General features: G+C 49.7%; 1 protein-coding gene across 7 annotated transcripts in view; it reads right to left on the bottom strand.

The window, feature by feature from the left end:
* The window catches only part of FHAD1 (forkhead associated phosphopeptide binding domain 1), a 122,410-nt gene that overhangs the window by 91,804 nt on the left and 11,774 nt on the right, over window positions 1-18,832 (bottom strand). For all 7 annotated transcript variants that reach the window (XM_072828252.1, XM_072828254.1, XM_072828250.1 and 4 more), the window contains exon 3: window positions 9,070-9,276. In XM_072828252.1, the coding sequence (XP_072684353.1) occupies window positions 9,070-9,276 (207 nt within the window). The remainder of the gene's footprint in view (window positions 1-9,069; window positions 9,277-18,832) is intronic.

Consider the following 18,832-nt stretch of genomic DNA (forward strand, 5'->3'; position numbering starts at 1 on the left):
AAGTCTTCTAGCCTACGGTCTTTCCTTTCGAGTTCTAACTAGCTTCCTGGTCAGTCCGTAAAACGGGAAAGAGAGTCTAAGGAGAAAAGACCCAGATTTTTGCAAATAAGCCTTTTCTACCCCTAGATGAGGTCTCCTCCAGTTCATTCTTGCCAGATTGAGAGACTGAAGGGATGAAAGAATGAATGATCACCCATGAAGTTGAGAAAAGAGAAGCAGCAGTGTGGTTCCAGCTTGATCACAAAGGGTGTCACCTGCCGGAGGAAGCCAGAGGCAGCCGAGCTTGGTTCCTTGGTTCCCCGGGTGGGGTCATTTCCCCAGGATGTGAAGGCTTCACTGGAGCTCTTCCCTCTGCGTCCCCGCCCTGCCCTCCGATGTCATCTGGGTGGCCTGGAGATAGACATCTGACGACAACACAGACCTCCACAGTCCTCTTGTGTTTTTGCTGAGGACACCCAGCCTGGGGCCATGGGTTGCCCACACTCTCCACTTCTCTGGCCTCAGAACATCTCCTTCGACAAGAAACACCTGACCTCAGGGTGCCTCACCACATCAGCGGGTCCCACAGGAGCTTGACCAGCAAGAGTTTTGTTCTAAGGAGTTCCTTTGGTCCTTTGGTCACTGGTCCCTCGAGCCTGGGTACAGGCAAAGCCACATCTTCTCAAGAATGGAATCTATGCCGAGGTGCCATGAGGATGGAAATGCCACCCTTCCCCAGGATGGACCGTGAGCTTCTCATCACACGCATTCGCCAGGGCTACTCTGCTTCCTTGGGCATCGGTTTGGGATTTTCCAATGGAAAAGTGGATTATTTCTCATTTTCTTCCCCAAATTCCTACTCTCAAATCCTATTAGTTCAGTTTAGGCAGTGGGAATGCCTCCTAATGTCATGGACATGTGGGGTCTCTGTTTTGCCTAGCCCTCATCCATTCTCCATCTTCTGTGGGTACCTTAGTCTTTGTGGAGGAGAGCCTTTCCCTTTCCACATAATTCTGGTGGGGCTGATCTCTTCTGCTCCAGGGGAGAGACCATGACCCAGGCCGGGCAATCAGGGCATTCCATGTCTTTGGCCTCAGTGATTGGTTCAAGGATAGGCACATGATCCAAGTCAAGCTAATTAAGAAATTTCTTCTTTTCTTGGAGCTACTAAGTTTAGAGGGTGCTGGGGCTGCTGGTGGCCACCTCAGTATAAGGGGGGCAAAGGGACTGCCTGAGATTGTGAAGCTAACAGAGATGAAAGAGACAGATTCCTGACCATTGTTCAGGTACCTGGATCCAGCTGGGCCTGAAGCTGGTGCTTTTGGTCTTTTCAGTGACAAGAGCTCCCCGCCACCTCCCCCCACCCCGGCCGACCCCTGCCTTAGGCTAGTTTGAGTTGGGTGTCTGACACTTGCAAACAATAAAGTTTCCTGGAAAATAAGTTTATTGAGACTTTAGCACAAGCATCAGTGCATAGTCAGAATGAAGGGTGTTATACAGGTTACGATATACTCAAACACAACCCACCAGAGTGTAAACATGCACCACATTCATTTATCTTTAAACTTGTAAAGGTAAAGCAGTGGCCCAGAGAAGAAGTGATCTAAGATCAAGGAACCAACCACAAGACACGCAGTGAAACGTCACACACAGAAACTTTGAACAAATACAGTTTTCTAGCTACAGCAGACTTCAGACTACAAATCCCAAGTATCTTTTCAAAACTCGTACTGGGAAGAGCGTTCCCAAGTTTTAAAAGAAAACTTCCCCATTGAAGAAACAGTGAAATGTATAATATACAACTGCGGTGTGTATTACACGTTAATGCCTAGCACTTGTATCAGCCAAATCTCAATGCGAGTCTATTACGACGTGTGCAAATGCATATTACGTATATACATATTCAGAACCACATATTTCCAGCTTTTTGAAAAAAAGATGGGATGAAAAGACTGTTTGAATCTATTTTCTCAGCTTGCCTATTTTTAATGATTCCTCAGTTAACCAGGTAAAAGGAACTAAGCAGCACGTTCCTGGAGCCCAGCAGGGCTTGAGCTGGGCCAGCTCCTTCTCCCTGTCCTCACCTCCATTCTCAGCTTTTCTTTCAGGAACTAAAGTAAAATAGGAGAATCAGTGGAGCCGGGGGTTATAAACAGAGGCTGGTAAATGTTTTCTGTAGAGCCAGACAGTAGATATTGCTGGCTTTGCACGCTGCAGGCTCCACCCAACTAGCTCTGTCGCCGTAGCAGGATGACAGACGTGGGTGACATTGACGTGACACAGGATGGCTGGTTTCCCATAAAACTTTATTCACAAAAACAGGTGACGGCCTGGATGCGGCCCGTGGGCTGGAGTTTGCCAATCTCTGGTTAGAGGCGTGGGATTGAGCATCACATGCTCCCTCTTTGCGGCTGACCATCCGTGGGCCCTGACGAGTGCGTTCCTTTTGTGCCTTGTCTGAAGAACCGGGTGGTAACGGCCACTTCCCAGCCCGTGGGACGTGAACAGCGAGTGCACACCCCAGCTTAGAGTCCTTCCTCGGAGGGGCCATGCGCACCCAGCAGGAGCCAGCAGGCACTCCCAGCGGGGAAGGGCAGGACTGGGTTTGCCCTGGAGCTGCAGCAACCTCCAGGGAGAAAGTTAGGGGAGGCCAATAGGGAAGCCAGTAAGTGCAACTGCATTTTCTTCTACTGTTGGTGGCTTTCGCTTTGGCCGCCGTGAAAAATCTTCCCCAACAGCACGTGGGACGGCAGGTTGGCCTGGGACCCGCAGGACTTGCCTCCACGGCCCTGCAGTGAAGCCCCCGCCCGAGCCCTCGCAGCAGCAGCAGCAGCAGCAGCAGCTCGGCACCCCGGGCCACCGGCAGGAAGAGCCCCTGGAGCCCGGGGGACTTGGGAGAGCGACCTGTCGGCCCTGGCGCTGGCTGTAACCCTAACATATGCCGGAGGAAGTCCCAGGAAAATCGCTGGGCACCACTCACACGATGATGGGGTGGTCCCGACGACTCGTGCAGAGATTCTCAAGGGAGAGGCAGGGCGCCCTGTGAGTAACACACCCGCCTGGTGGACGCTGGAAACGAAGGCTGAGGGAGGTGCCATGAGTCGCGGCTGGAGTGCGGACTCGGGCCTGCGGACCCCCAAGCGCCTGCTTTCCTCCCCGGCTCTGCACACCCTCCCGGTACAGCGGGGACCCGCAAGGGCTGCGGGGCTGCGTCGCGTGGGATGTCGTAGGAGGTACCCAGGTCATGTGGGAGAGGGTGGCTGGACGAGGGACAGGGCCGAGCAGCCGAAGGCAGGGGTGGTCATGTTTACCACCGTGGGGGCCCCCCTGCCCACCCCCGCTGGCCCAGGTGGGCGAGGTCAGCCCGGAGCCCAGTCTTGGGTGGCCGCTGTTGGGACCACGCATGGGGAAGAGGAAAACTGCTTCCGAGGGCTGCCAACCTGTGCATGAGACAGTTCTGCACATCCCTTGGGGTGCCTGGCTTACCTTTCTCCCTTCTGGGCATTTCCATCAGACCTGCCAAATTTCAGAACAGAGGAGGACGCGATTCACCTGTTTGGGTGAGGTGGGTCTCCTCGCCTTTCCGGCTGCCCTATCAGGATGCCAGCGCCGAGGCTTCCACACCTCCCTGTCTGGGGACCAGAAGGTGCTACACGGGCAGCCACAGACGAAAGCCGCGACATGGTGGGCACACCCGGGTCGGACTTCGATGGCCTGGTGCTGAGGCACAGGCTGTTACTCGTCTCCGGCTGCTCCAGGGCCACCACCAATGGCCCTGCACCCACGTCTTACACAGCTGGGCTGGGGGTGGAGGTGGGCGCCGTCCACGTGCACCCTGGCGTGAATGGTGACCCTACCCCTGTGCCGCACAGAGGCCCTAGGTTCCGCTTCGGTGAAGGAGCTTTGATTTACAAAGTGTGTTCCCAGACGTACCCGGGGGCAGGTGCCAATGCCTCCCGTCAACCAAGAGGGGCTTTTGGGGGGATATTTTTTCATCTTGGAGGTCGTTCTGCAGGTAATCTTCATGCACAGGACTCCACCTTCTGGCAGGGGACGTCTTGGGAGGTTTGCAGTCCCAAGGAGCACCCACCGAGGCGTCGTCCTGGCCGCGAACATGCTCGTGTGCTTGATTCTGAAGCGGAGTGTTACCGTGAGCTGTCACGGGGGCCGGACGTGGGGCCACGCAGTTTACATGCACTGCCCACCGAGTGCCACGGTGGCTCCGTGTTAGTGCCCCGACGTTGCAGGCCTGGGAGCCGAGGTGCGAGCGCGAGGTGACGAGTGTGCGAGCCTGCATGAGCGCAAGAGCGGGCTGGACTGCACTCCCGTGGCCTGACCGGGACGCACAGTCCACCCACCGCGACGTCTGCTAACACGTGTGGCTGCCTGAGCTCTCGCCACTCTCCACCCTCACCCCCAAGAAGACGCTGTCACGTGCCTTCTGATTGGTTACGGTCGCCACCAAGCCTGGAATAAGTGTTTTCGTTTGGGAACTCTTCAGCCAGGAAGAGAATAGCTCCGGTCATGCCCCAGCCTTCTGACACCTTGATGATCCTTCTGGAAAACACTACCTCAGTGGTGGTTGAGGGGGGACACAGTGCCCCTCACCTGGGACCCCAAAAACCAGTCATAAGCAAGAGCACGCAGCAATCAGGATGGCCACAAATGTCTTAGAAAAGCTGGACCTCAAAGTATTTAACGAGAGATGCCCTTCATCACCTCCTCTTCCTTCCTTCCTCCCGTCCAGCCTTCCTTCCCTCTTTCCCTCCGTCCCTCCTTCCTTCCAGGCCACAGGGCTGCCCTCACGCAGGCCCTGCAGATGATGCCTCGGGGGATGCCTGCATGAACGTCTCCCAAACTAGGAATGCCCCGAGCAGAGAGCACTTTTGGGAGGACGGAGGAGGGAGGGGGAGTCCTGCGCGGGGGGGGGGGGGGGGGGGGAAGGTGGCTCCCTGGGGAGGCCCAGGCTGCTGCAAGCGCCCTGGGCACAGGCCGGGGGATCATTTATGCAGCTGCTTGCGGTCACTTAGGAAATGAAGCGGGACGCACACGCTTGGAGAAATAAGAATTTTTAAAAATTCGTGTATATTCAAGCGACCGCAACAAGTGTGCTTTGCTGTGTCTGAAGACCAGTCGGTGATACTGCGCTCGCTAGCGTTAGATAGATCAGATGGCTTTGTCCCCTCTAGGTCCCCGCGGGTGGGGATCCAGATTACTTCGGCGCTTGGCCAGCTGTGTGACGCTGGGGAGATGGAGATGACTTAACCTCTCTGAGTTTTGGATTCCTTGTCTGGAAGACAGGGATCATGAGAGAACCCACCTCGCAGGCCGCTCTAAGTGTTAAATAAGAGAAAGCAGGCAAATTGCTGGGCACAGTGTCCTTCCTCTCGGTGGGTGACTCCTGCTACTCCCCCCGCCCCCCCGCCCTTTAAAGCACCTTCTTCTCTAGTCAAGATTCGAGGTCTTCATCACCATCCATTACACTTAGTTCACATCAGAAGCACCTCTAAAAATGAAGTGCCCCCCCTTCTGTATTTGTACCCCCAGGTCCAAGACACCCTTGTTCACAACTGACAACAGGCGGGCGGAGCCATCGATGGATAAAATGGCTCGACAAAGTGGGGTGTATACACACGACGGAATGTTACTCAGACGAAGGGGGGACTGTGACACGTGGGGGACGTTACGCGGCGTGAGTGAAGCGACACAGTCACGCAGGGAGGGACGCTCTAAGATTCCCCTTCCACGAGGTGCCCGGAGCGGCCAGATTCACAGAGACAGAACGAATGGTGTGGGGGGCGGAAGGAAGGGCGAGTCTCTGTCTACGGGGCTCAGGGTTTCAGTCCGGGCAGACGAAGGGAGTTCTGGAGACGGCCCAGGAGCCGCGGGAGTGTGAGGCCGCAGAGCCGTATACTTAAAAACGGCGAAGATGGCCAAAGTTTTCAGCATTTGACCACAGTTTTTCAGATTAAAAATGGAAAACAAACCAAAAAGACACCTAAGGACCTCCCTAAGGTTTTTTGTTTTGTTTTGTTTTGTTTGGGGGGGTGGGGAGGGCGGTAACAGAAATGGATGGAAATAGTCTGAAAGCAGAACGGGACGGACGCCTCACTCTGCAAATGTACAAAAATGGGCTGAACTGTCGGCTTCCTGTGAATGAAGTTCATTTACGTTACGTAAGTGAACTGAGCTCTTAGCTCGCTGAGAGCAGGCGAGCCGACGGATGCCACGCTCACGAGGAGCCGAGCGGGTGGTGAACGCGTTGGCGGCCTTGACTGTGCGATGGTTACCCGGCGGCCCACGGATGTCACAGCCCATCAGATTGCATCCTTCAAACACGTGCAGTTCATTGTGTGTCAGTCACACCTTCGTAAAGCTGCTTCCCACCCCCACCACCTCTTTTTTGTTTTTAAAGTAGGCTCTACGCCCAGCTTGGAGCCCAATGTGAGGCTTGAACGCGGGACCCGGAGAACGAGCCCTGAGCTGAGATCAAGAGTCAGACGCTTAGTGGGCTAAGCCACCCAGGCGCCCTCCGTAAATCTGTTTTTTTTTTTTTTTAAAGCACAGTTTTCCATATACAAATGAACTCATATTTTCTTAAACAATGCCCCCTTTTGATGGATATTTAGGTTTCAATTTTCGTGTCCCTATAAATACCATTTCCATAAATATCTTCTTATGAAAAAAACGCAGACATTGTCCCCCTTCCCCCTGCCGGCAAGCCACAAAAGGAGAAGTTCTCAGGGTGGGGGCCTGGGAACCTGTAATTTTGTTGAACATTCCAGAAACATTCTTATAATCAGACTTGTTTGAGAAACATTGACTCAAACTTCACCAACTTGGATTTACAGGTTTGGAGTTTGAAATTCCATTTTCTTTGGTTCTTGGGGGAAAAAAATCTGTAAATGCTCTGTACAAGGGATTCTAAATTTAGGGTTCCCTTCTGTTGGGGGTGCATCAGAATCCCCAATGCAGACCCCACTCCCAGAGAGGCTGTGTAGCGTCGCCAGATTTAACGTAAATAGAGAGATTAAAAAATAAAAAATATAAATGGGACATAGGGTAACCAATTAACTCTGAATTTCAGCCAAATACCAAATAATGTTTTTTAGCATAAGTGATTCCTTGCAATATTTGGGATAAGCTTATACTAAAAAATTATTTGGTGCCTATCTGAAATTCAGATTAACTGGGTGTCCTGTGTTTTATCTGGCAATCGTAAGCCATGAGTCCTCGGGCCTGTGTGAGGCCCAGGGATCTGCACTGTTGGTCTGCTCCCCACAGGGTTATGATGTATGGGGGGGAGGGGCAGGCTTTAGAACCCGTGCTGAGGACTCTGGGTCAGGTCAACACCTTTGGGTCAGGAGCTGCCCCAGGACCCTGGCGCGTCCCATGAACAAACACATCTTCTGAGGAGGATAAGGCAGCTGAGCAGAAAAATCCACCCACTTCTTCGAAGTCAAACATGATGGATGTGGCATCCTGGCCCACGCAGCTGGAGGGACATCACTGATCTTCTCGGGGTGCATATTTACGGCTGCCCGTGGGCTCGAAACCCCAGGAGTCTGTCTAGATCCTCTAAATTTTATTTATGCTCAGCCTGTCCCAGAAAGGAATTTAAGCCTTGGAGGCCTCAGTCCACGTATCGTTCTTGGGGGCGCGAGTCAGATAAATGCGCCAACTCACTGGGACCCACAAGGTGGATACCAACATGTGCTCACCGTGAGTGGGCACCGGGCTAGTCTTCAATTAGAGTTGACTCTTTCAGAACCTGAAGGTGAGCCTGCAAGGCCTCTGCTGTCATTGGGCCCACTTTGTAGAGGAGGTTCTGGGGGGCCCAGGAGCTTGCTCAGGTTCGGAGGGGTCCAGGGTCTTGCTCAGGTTCTGGGGGGTCTGGGGGCTTGCTCAGGTTCTGGGGCGCCCAGGGGCTTGCTCAGGTTCTGGGGGCCCAGGGTCTTGCTCAGGTTCTGGGGGCCCAGGGGCTTGCTCAGGTTCTGGGGGGTCCAGGGTCTTGCTCAGGTTCTGGGGGGTCTGGGGGCTTGCTCAGGTTCTGGGGGGTCCAGGGTCTTGCTCAGGTTCTGGGGGGTCTGGGGGCTTGCTCAGGTTCTGGGCGCCCGGGGGCTTGCTCAGGTTCTGGGGGGGGCCCAGGGGTTTGCTCAGGTTCTGGGGGGTCCAGGGGCTTCCTCAGGTTCTGGGGCGGCCTGAGGGCTTGCTCAGGTTCTGGGGGGCCCGGGGGCTTGCTCAGGTTCTGGGGAGCCCAGGGTGTGCTCAGGTTCTGGGGGTCCTGGGGGCTTGCTCAGGTTCTGGGGCGCTGGGGGCTTGCTCAGGTTCTTGGGGTCCAGGGGCTTACTCAGGGGCACACACAAGCACTCAAATGGTAGAGCTAGGATTCTGACCAAAACCTGTGTGGCTAACGGCCCCCCGCCCCGGCCCCCATCCTGCCTCTCTGGGGAACAGTATGTTCCTTCGTCACTGAGCTTTAATGGGGAAGCTTTGTATTACATTTTGCTCTAACTGGGGCCATATTTCAGGTCAGGATCCAAGGACATTTCTGATCGGGGCATAACAACAGCTGCCACGTGCTGAGTGTCTGCTCGGGGCGGACACTGACTTTCATGCTTTGCAGGTGGATATTCTCTCCATGTCACGCAGCCCTGGGGAGCCTGGCACCCAAAACATAAAGAGCCCTGGCTGAGGTCACACAGCAAGGGAGCTGCAGAGTGCTCATCGGCCTAAGATGAAGCATCCGTCTCTGAGTTTTCAAAAGTACACACCTGCTTTCCTCCTCCCCGAACCACGTTGGCAGTTTTAGGAGAATGCTGTGGTTCTGGTCGGCCTCTGCGCAACTCTTACATGTCGTTCCAGGAAGTTCCCAGAAGAGGGCGCAAGGACCCCACCCCCACCCCCCACACCATCCTACCAGGATCCACTTTTGGTGTGAACCTTGCAAGGTCCAGTGAGTCCATGTCACTTGTGTGCGGAGCCTGAAATCCGAGTGGCACGCTGTGGACAAGCACCACCCTTCGGGTGCACGGAAGGCGACACGACACGGCACCTCTGGCCCCCTACCCTGCAAGGGCCTGGACTCACCGAGGGTGGGTTTTCGATGACCAGTTCATAGGTCAGCCCTGTAGACCCAAATCTCAGGATGTCTCCGGGTAGCAGCTTCACGGCCACATTCTGAATGTGGCACTCGTTGACGAAGGTGCCGTTTCGGGAATTGAAGTCCTGGAGAACAAAGCTGTCCTCGGCCTCATTGTATTCGATAAGAGCATGATGGTTGTCGATGTCAGGAGACTGAAATACAGAAGGAAGACCGCTGTAACCAGGGCTCCTAACGTCTACTAGTGAGCACTGGGTACCAGAAGGTGCTAAATGCCTCGCCTGGCCAGCTGGTCACCACAGCCCTCATTTAAAAATGATGATGCTTGGGGACACCTGGGTGGCTCAGTGGTTGGGTGCCTGCTTTGGCTCAGGGCATGATCCCGGAGTCCCCGGATTGAGTCCCACACTGGGCTCCTGCATGGAGCCTGCTTCTCCCTCTGCCTCTTCCTTTGTGTGTCTCTCATGAATAAATAAATAAAATCTTAAAAAAAAAATAAAAATGATGATGCTCGGACTCTGGGCTGGGTGTGGAGCCTGCTTAAGACTCTCTCTCTCTCCTTCTGCCCCTCCCTTCCACCCTTCTTCTCTCTCCTAAGAAAAAAGATGACGCTCAGGGTCAGAGAAGTTAAGTGACCTGGCTAAGGCTACATGGCATAGTGGGGCTGGGGTATGTGCTCTCTGACTCCAGCCCCAGAGCAGGTGCCCAGGTTGTGGGGAGGGGGACCACGTAGCGCAGAGGCAAAGGAGCTTGGGGGAGTCTGGAGGAGCACATGTCTGGCTCCTTTAGGGGAGTCAGCCACTTTTTATTTTTCTGACCCATGGAGCTATGCTTTTGGTGGTCCAGATGGCAGGACAGAAAGCAAGAATGTCCCCAAACACAAACCAGGAAGGCCAGTTGGCAAGTGACAACTATCCACTTTCCTGCAAGGAAAATCCTGCGTCCGTGGAATAAGTACATATAGTTAAGTGGGGGGAAGGTTTCTAATGATCGCCATTCATTAATTTTTTTGTTTGATTCATTTTAAAAATAAAAAATAAAAACATAAAAATAACATTTAAAAAAAGTTACAGAGAATGAGAACTGGGGAAAAACACCAAAAAAAAAAAAAAAAACATTAAAATCACGTCGGCCCCCACCACCCTAGGGGCGAGCACTGATAACACTGTGGTTCCCTTCTTTCTGGTTTTCTGTCTATGCTTAAAGTCTTTATAAAAAGTTCAAACAAAATTGAGATCACACCACATAACACAGTTCTATGACTACCTTTACAAAACCTTGATGTACAATGAAGATAGCCCCATAGAGATTGGTTATTTCTCAGAATTTAGCTAATTGGAGATGACTTGCTTTTTAATAGGAGGCCAGGAGTGACTACATTTCCATAAAGAAAGGGACCCGGACAGTGTGTCTGTGAGTTGCCAGTGGGGGTGGGGTGGGGTGGGGTAGGGTGGTGGAGTCATTCTGTGATTTCACTTTGGTCAGAGAGTGAGCAAAGTTCAGCATCCAGGAGGAAATACCACATTGCTCGGCTGCGGGGCTCTGGACTATGGCAGCAGGGCACATGTGAAGTCTTTCTTTCCAGGATGCTGTTATTAGACATCCACTCCAGTCCGAGACTTTGCAGTTAGTTTTTAAATTTGTCTTCTCAGTCTACCTCATCTGACGTTCATGCAAACATAGTTGCACTTAGAAAAGTGTAAAGTCCCATAATACAATGATAACCAATAGTTTGTATCAATAATATAATAACAGCTTATATTATATAGCTTATATTATACTGTACATTATATACCAGGAAATTTGCTAAGTGTTCTACCGAATTATCCCATTTCATCTACCCAATAACCCAAAGGGCTAGTTCTCCATTCTGTAGATAAGGAAACTGAGGCACAGAATGATTAAATTTGCCCAAAGTCACCTAGCTTGACTAGCCTTCACTAACCTGGCATGTACTCAGATTTGCTTGATTCAAATGTCTGTATTCTTACCCACCTTGAAAATTTTTATCATACACGTGGGCACTCAAAATATGGAAAGGCAAAAAGCAAGCAGGAGGAACTATATTAATTTCAGATGGAACAGACTTGAGAGCTAGGAGTGTTACCAGGGATAAAGGGAGGCATTATGTGATGATAAAGGGGCCACTTCTCCAAGAAAACATAACAGTCCTTAATTGTATGTGCTTCAAGATAGAGCATCAGAATAAGTGAGGCAGAGAGCGATAGAAGTTTGAGTAGAAACAGACAAATCCATTATGACAGTTAGAGACTCCAACATCCTTGTGTAATGGACCAATTCTGCAGGCAGAAAATTAGTTGGGTAAAGCTGAACTGAACAATACCATCAAGCAACTGGATCTAATTGATGCATATAGATCGCTTCACCAAATAACAACAAAATGCATGTTGTTCAAGCTCACATGGAACATTCACCACGACAGACCACATTTTGAGCCACAAAGCATAACAGATTTAAAAGAACAGAAATCTTACAAAGCATGCCCTCAGCTTACAATGGGATCAAACTAGAAATCAATAGTAAAAAGATAGCTGAAAATTGCAAAGTATTTGGAGATTAAATAACATACTTCTAAACAGCATGTCGTCTAAGGAAGAAGTCACAAGAAAAAGAAAAAAAATTATCTAAATGAAAGTAAATGCAAATGAAAGTACAACTTGTCAGAGTCTGTGGGATGAGGAAAGCAGTGCTGAGAAGGAAATTTATACCATAGAATGCATATATTAGGAAAGAAGAAAGACTTAAAAAAAAAAAAAAAAAAAGAAAGACTTAACATCAATAACCTAAGCTTCCACCTTAGGAAAATAGAGAATGAAGAGCAATATAAGCCTAACACAAATAGAAGGAAAAAAAAACAATAAAAATTAGAACACAAATGAGTGAAATAAAAAGACAAGAAAATAATAGAGAAAAATCACTGAAATCAAAAGTTGATTCTTTGAAAAGATCAATAAAATTGGCAAGCCTCTAGTAGGCTAATCAGGAAAAAAAGAGACAGGATACAAATTACTAAAATTAGAAATGAAAGAGAGACCATTGCTACTGATACTATAAACATTAAAAGGATAATAAAGGAACATTATAAATAATCCTATGTCCACAAGTGTGATAACTTAGATGAAAGTGACCAACTCCTTGAAAGACACAAGGTACCAAAACTCATTCAAGGAGAAATAAGTGATCTGAATAGGCCCATATATAATAAAGCATGTGAATCAATATAATAATCTTCTAAATAATAATCTTATAAAACAGAAGCACTAGGCCCAGATGGGTTCATTGGTGAATTCCAACAAATGCTTAAGGAAAAAATGATACCAGCTTTCTACAACCTCTTCCAGGAAATAGAAGAAGGATCACTTCCTAACTCATTCTGTGATGACAACATTACTTTAATACCAAAACCAGATAAAGACATTAGAAGAAGGGAGAACTTCAGGCCAACATCTCTCATAGATACAGATACAAAATCCTTGACAAAATATTAGCAAATCGAATCCAACAAATGTATGCAACGAATTGTGCACCACAAGCAAGCATGCAGGTATGCACAACTGGGTCAACACTTGAAAATCAATTAATGTAACCTATCACCTCAACATGCTAGAGAAGAAATGTCACATGATCCTATCACTAGATGAAGAAAGAGTATTTGAGAAAATCCAAAATGCATATATCACTAGAAAAAGAATACAAAACTTCTGGCAGAGTAGAAATAGAGGGGAACTTCCTCAACCTGATAAAGAACATTTACAGAAACCCTAAAGCTAACATCACATTTGATGGTGAGGAACTAGAAACTTTCCCATTAAGATCAGAAACAGGGGGGCAGCCCGGGTGGCTCAGCGGTTTAGCACTGCCTTCAGCCCAGGGCGTGATCCTGGAGACCCGGGATCGAGTCCCACATCGGGATCCTTGCATGGAGGCTGCTTCTCCCTCTGCCTGTGTCTCTGCCTCTCTCTCTCTCTGTCTCTCATGAATAAATAAATAAAATCTTAAAAAAAAGAAATTAAAAATACAAGAGCACCAAAAAAAAAAAAAAAAAAAGAAAGAAAGAAAAGAAAAAATAAAAGAAAGACCAGACAGACAGACTTAGGTATAAATCTAACAAAATATATAAAGGTCTAGATGAAGAAAACTATAAAATCTTGATGAAAGAAATCAAAGATCTAAATAAACGACAAGATAGCCCATGTTTATTTGTAGTTCCTTAATGATATATGATGTTTAGCATCTTCTCATAGGCTTATTTGCCATGTGTATATCTTCTCTGGTGAGGTGTCAAGTCCTATCTTTTGCCTATTTTCAAAGGCAAGGTTGTCTGTTTTTTTATTGTTGGGTTTTAAGACTCATTTATTTTGGATACATGTTTATTGTATTACTACTCATAATTACCTCAAACTGGAAGCAACCAAGATGTCCTTTAAAAGGTAAATGGATAGGCAAATTGTGGTATATTCATACAATAAAATAATAGTCTGATAAAAGAAATGAGCTATCAAGCCACAAAAAGACACGGAGGAACCATGTAAATGCACATTGCTTAGTGAGAGACGCCAGTCTGGAAAGGCTACCTAGTGTATGATTTCAACTGTATAAAATTCTGTAAAAGGTAAAACTATAAGAAGAGTAAAAAGATCAGTGGTTTTTGGGGTCTCCAGTGGACGTGGGACAGGATGAATAGATGCAGTACAGGCATTCTGAGGCAGTGGAACTGTTCTGTATGACCCTGTAATGGGGCTTACTATACATTTGCCAAAACCCAATGAATGCACGGAGTGAGCCCTAATGTAATCTACGGACTCTGGTTAATAATAATAATATATCAACACTGACTCATCAGTGGTAACAAACGTCCCATGTTAAATAAAGCAAGATGTGAATAATAGGGGAAGCTCGGTGTGTGTATGGGGCGGGTGGATAGATGGGAACTCTAAGTACTATCTGCTCAATTTCCTATAAACCTCCATCCGTTCTAAAAAGGAAAGCATTTGTTTCAACGTTACAGCACATTAGTTCTTTGGCAAATGCCACGCACATCGTGGTTATCATTATTCCCATTGATCTCTGTCTTCCATGAGCCCTTGATAATCCATCAAAGAGAGAAATTCTATGCGTTACATTTTGTTTTTCTTTTCCCAGGCTTCATTACTTTCAGTTCCTCAGTAGCTGTCAGGCCATTATTAAGAAACCAAAATAAATAGGAAGTTTTGAATGACTCTATAACATGGGGTGAGGCCCTGCCACATGTTAGGCCAAGAGAGTGCTTCCCGGCACTGCCCTATAACACGAGACCCTCTGCTTCCTTGGAAAATTGCCAAAAGCTACTGTTGGGACAGAAGCCCTGCTGCTAAGATGGGCTGAACGTGTGAGCTCTGTCCTGCTGAGCTATCCCACTATTCGCTAGCGGGAATGTCAAAAGGTGCAGCTCAACGTGAAAGATAGTATGGCGGTTTCTCAAAAAAAAAAAAAAAAAGAATTAAGAATAAAATTATCATATGATCCAGCAAGCCCACTCTTGGGTATACATCCAAAGGAACCGAAGGTATGGGCTTGAAGAGATAGTTGTACACCCATGTTCACAGCATTACTTGCAGTAGCTCTAAGGGTGGAAACAACCCAGTGTCCTCTGACAGATGAGTGGGTCAGCAAAACGTGCCAAGTACATACGATGGACTGTTATTCAGCCTTAAAAGGGAAGAGAATTCTGATGCACGTGACATGGGACGAACCTTGAAGACCTTACGCTGAGTGACATAAGCCGGTCACCAATAGGCAACTACTGCCTGATTCTACGACTATGACGTACCGAGAGCTGTCAAGCTCCCAGAAGCAGAAAGTACGACGGCGGCTGCCAGGGACTGGGGGGAGGGGAAATTGGGAATAGTTTGATGGTTTAATGGGTACAGAGTTTCAGTTTTGCAAGATGAAAAGGTTCTGGTTGGTCACACAACAATGTGAACACATTTAACACCGCTCATCTGTACACTTAAAAACGATCCAGATGGTAAATGTTATGTGTATTTTACCACAATATTAAAAATGGCTACGATGGGGGTTCAGTTGGTTGGTGGTTCAGTTGGGTGAGTGTCCAACTCTTGGTTTTGGCTCAGGTCTTGATGTCAGGGTCATGGGATCAAGCCCTGCGTTAGGCTCTGCACTCAGCACAGAGTCTGCTTGTCCCTCTCCTTCCCCCTACTAGCATATGCTCTCTCTCATTTGCTTACATAAATAAATAAATAAAAATATTTTTAAAAACATGACTAAGATAAAGTGCCTCAGCCAACATTGAGATGCTGGCACATGGCACCGTCAGGACCAATATTTGCACCCTTGACTTGCCCTTATGCTTTTCAGACTAGACAGTGATTTAATAGTGAGAGAGGAGTGGAGTGGAATTGACTATGGAACACGCATCTTATTTTACTATTTATTTATTTACCTATTTATTAAAGAGAGAGAGCATGTGTGTATGCATGTGTGCTGGGGGGTGGTGAGGGGTAGAGGGAGAGGGAGAGAATCTCAAGCAGACTCCATCCATGCCTAGCATGGAGCCTGACCGGGGGCTTGATCTCAGGATCCTAAGATCATGACCTGAATTGACTTCAAGATAAGATGCTCAACCGAATGAGACGCCCAGGTGCCCCCGGCCCATGCATTTTCAAAACACCTTTTAAAAGTATTTAGGGGCCCGTCCCCTGCCAGATGTCCTCCACTTGCCCCCTGATCCCCTTGCCCTCTGCCCCAGCAGGCCAGCCCATGAGGCTGATCAACGGGCTGTTGCGCTCCTTGCCTCCAGTTTCTGGTTGGGGTTGGCCAACAGGGGATCAGACATCTGAGCAGGGAGGAGAGAGGTTGGGGTGTTTATTCCCCTGCTCCCTCTCTGTGGGGTCACCATGGCCTGGGTGCAACCCTCCATCACCAAAAGCCACAGCTCCTGTCGGGGGTTCCAGAAGATGTAACCCCCTCACCCCTCAGGTCTAGGGGGTGAGGACAGCCCCTCACTCTTAGCAGCTCTGGGCACCATATGATCCTGGGGGGTTTAAGCCTGGCCACCCCCTGTAGCAGTCGCTTTACAAGACCTGCCTCTGTCACTCCACACACACTCTGACAGGCCCTCTGCTCCCTGCCAGGACCTGGGGTTCCAGCAGGCAGGAGCTCTCAGACATAGCTCTCAAGGCCCCTTCTCTTGGCCGCCAAGGGGCTCAGGGTGGTCTTGTCATTACCCCACTTGGTCTGGCCTCGGCTCCCAGAAGGTCTCCTCTCTGTGTCTTCAGTCTCATGGTGACCCCCAGTATCATGTCCCCACCCATGAACGTGCTCACCATCACCCCATCCTCAGAATGCCTCCCCTCCCTTTCCTCTGTTGTCCAACTGCCTGGAGAGTGTTCCTTCCCACCTGAGTCCTCAGCCCAGGGCCACTGTCACCATGGCCTCCCCAGCCTCTCTGCGGCAGCTGAGACTGATGTCGGGGGAGGCACATGGCCTTGTGGTTGAGGGGCCGAGAGGCAGGACAGTACGGTGCTTAATAGACTGGCCGTGGAGGAGGGGGGCCTGGGTTCAAATCCAGCTCTCCTACTTCCAAGCTGGGTGAACATGGGCATGTGAGCAAGTCTCTTAGAGCCTCAGTTTCCTCTTCTGTGAATACAGACCACAGCCTATTAGTTATTGTGACATATAAATGAAATAAGACATATAAAATCACTTAGAACTTAGGCACGTGTCGAAAATGCTGAAATGCTCAGGATTATGAGAAAGGGGGTGGGCTCTGGGGTTAGAAAGCCTGGAGGCCGAGCCCCACCTCCACCACTTCTCTGCTGTGCAGCCTGGGGCAAGTCTCTTGCTTCTCTGTGGTTGTTTCCCATGAAAAAATGGGTTTGATAGGCCGTGCTTCGCAGGGTTGCCAGAAGGTACCATTTGAAGGAATTTTCATTCATTCCATCATTCTTTCATTCATTCATTCATTTGAGAGAGAGAGAGAGAGCATAAGCAGGGGGAGCTGCAGAGGGAGAGGGAGAAGCAGGTTGTCCACTGAGCAGGGGCCCCGATGCAGGACTTGATCCCAGGACCCTGAGATCATGACCCGAGCCCAAGGCAGAGGCTTAATCGACGGAGCCACCCGGGTGCCCCTGTTTGGAGGAATTTTCAAAGTAGCAGGTTAACATTTTAAAAATTAAATGATGTGTGTGTGTGTGTGTGTGTGTGTGTGAGAGAGAGAGAGAGAGAGAGAGAGAGAGAGAGAATCTATTTCTTTCCACCTTTTGGTTCGTGGCGATCCTGTCCCCCAGCCCCTGCCCCTTATTGCAAGAAAGATGTAGCACAGACATCATGAAAACTGGGGTTTTCTTTCTTTCTTTCTTTTTTTTTTTTTTGAAAACTGGGGTTTTCAAAAGAATAAGGATATGAAGAAACAGCTGGGCTCTGGTAAGAGGGCGAGTCTGGGGGGAGAGGGGAAGGGGAAGCATCTCTGCGTCCCTCTGCCAGCAACACTCAGCTACCTTGGTCTCCCTGGGAGAGCCCTGGGGAAGAGCAAGGCCTCGAGAAGAGGTTGGTTCCTAAAACCAGACTGCCTGAGCAGAGTTCCCAGCCCCTAACTCACCCTTGTGACCTCAACTTCCTCATCGGTGAAATGGGGGAAATGACAGCGCCTGCCTCATCTGGCTGTTGATCGTAAGGATTAAATGAGTGAAGATTGGCGGAAATGCCTAGAACAGTGCCTGACACCAGCTGACCCTCAGTATGTTCCGTGTGTGCTGTTGATTGACTCCCCAGCCTGGTCACAGCTCTCGGGCTCCCTATGTCTTCCCTTGCCTGCCCCCACGTTCTACGGCCCCCGAGGATGCCAGGGCCAGCTCCCTTTCCTTCTTGCTTGGCCACAGGCAGGGCCACTGCACCAGCCCCGATTCTCCCCTATTTCCACCCCCCAGTTCATCTCTAGGCCTCCCACTGCCCACCTGGCCCGGATGCGGATGCACTCACCTCATTCTGCACCCTCCTCCCCCGGTCCCATATGATCCTCCCCACTCTCCCGTCACCTCTCTCCACAGCTCCTGACGTTGTTGCCCTTATGGGATCCTCCAAAAAGCTCTCAAAGGAGCCCCATAAGGCCACACCCTCTCCGTGGCAACAGAGCAGGCAAGAGGTAGGATTAACTACAGTGGGTAGCATGGTCCCCAAAAGAGATCTATGCCCTAAACTGGATCCTGTGAGTGTGCTCCGTTACATGGCGTAAGGGCTGGAGCAGATGTAAAGGTTACTAATCCGAGACCTTAAAAGAGGGAGATTATCCTGGACTGTCCAGGTGGGACTAATCTATTGCCATGAGCCCATAAAGCAGAGAACCTTCTCTGGCTAGAGTTGGACAGATGAGCCAGGACAGGGGGTCAGAGAGGTCTGAAACGTGAAAAGGCCTTGACCCAATGCTGCTGGCTTTGAAGATACAAGGGGCCACTAGGCTCGAATGTGGGCGGCCTCCGTGGGCTGAGGGCCACCGCCGCTGACAGCCAGCCCGGCAAGGCGACCCCTGTCCATAACCACATGGGCTAAGTTCCACCAAGCGCCTGAACTGACCCAGAGGTGGCTTCTCCTTGGAGACTCTGTGTAGGAGCCCAGGCACCTTGACTTTGGCCTCGTGTGACCTGGAGCAGGGAAAGCAGCTGAGTCCGCCCTGACTCCAGAACCGTGACATAAGCCCCTCGTGTTGTTGTAAGTAAAACACAGACCCAGGAG

Source organism: Canis lupus, chromosome 5 (genome assembly GCF_048164855.1).
Source record: "Canis lupus baileyi chromosome 5, mCanLup2.hap1, whole genome shotgun sequence".
Classification (NCBI taxonomy): Eukaryota; Metazoa; Chordata; class Mammalia; order Carnivora; family Canidae; genus Canis; species Canis lupus.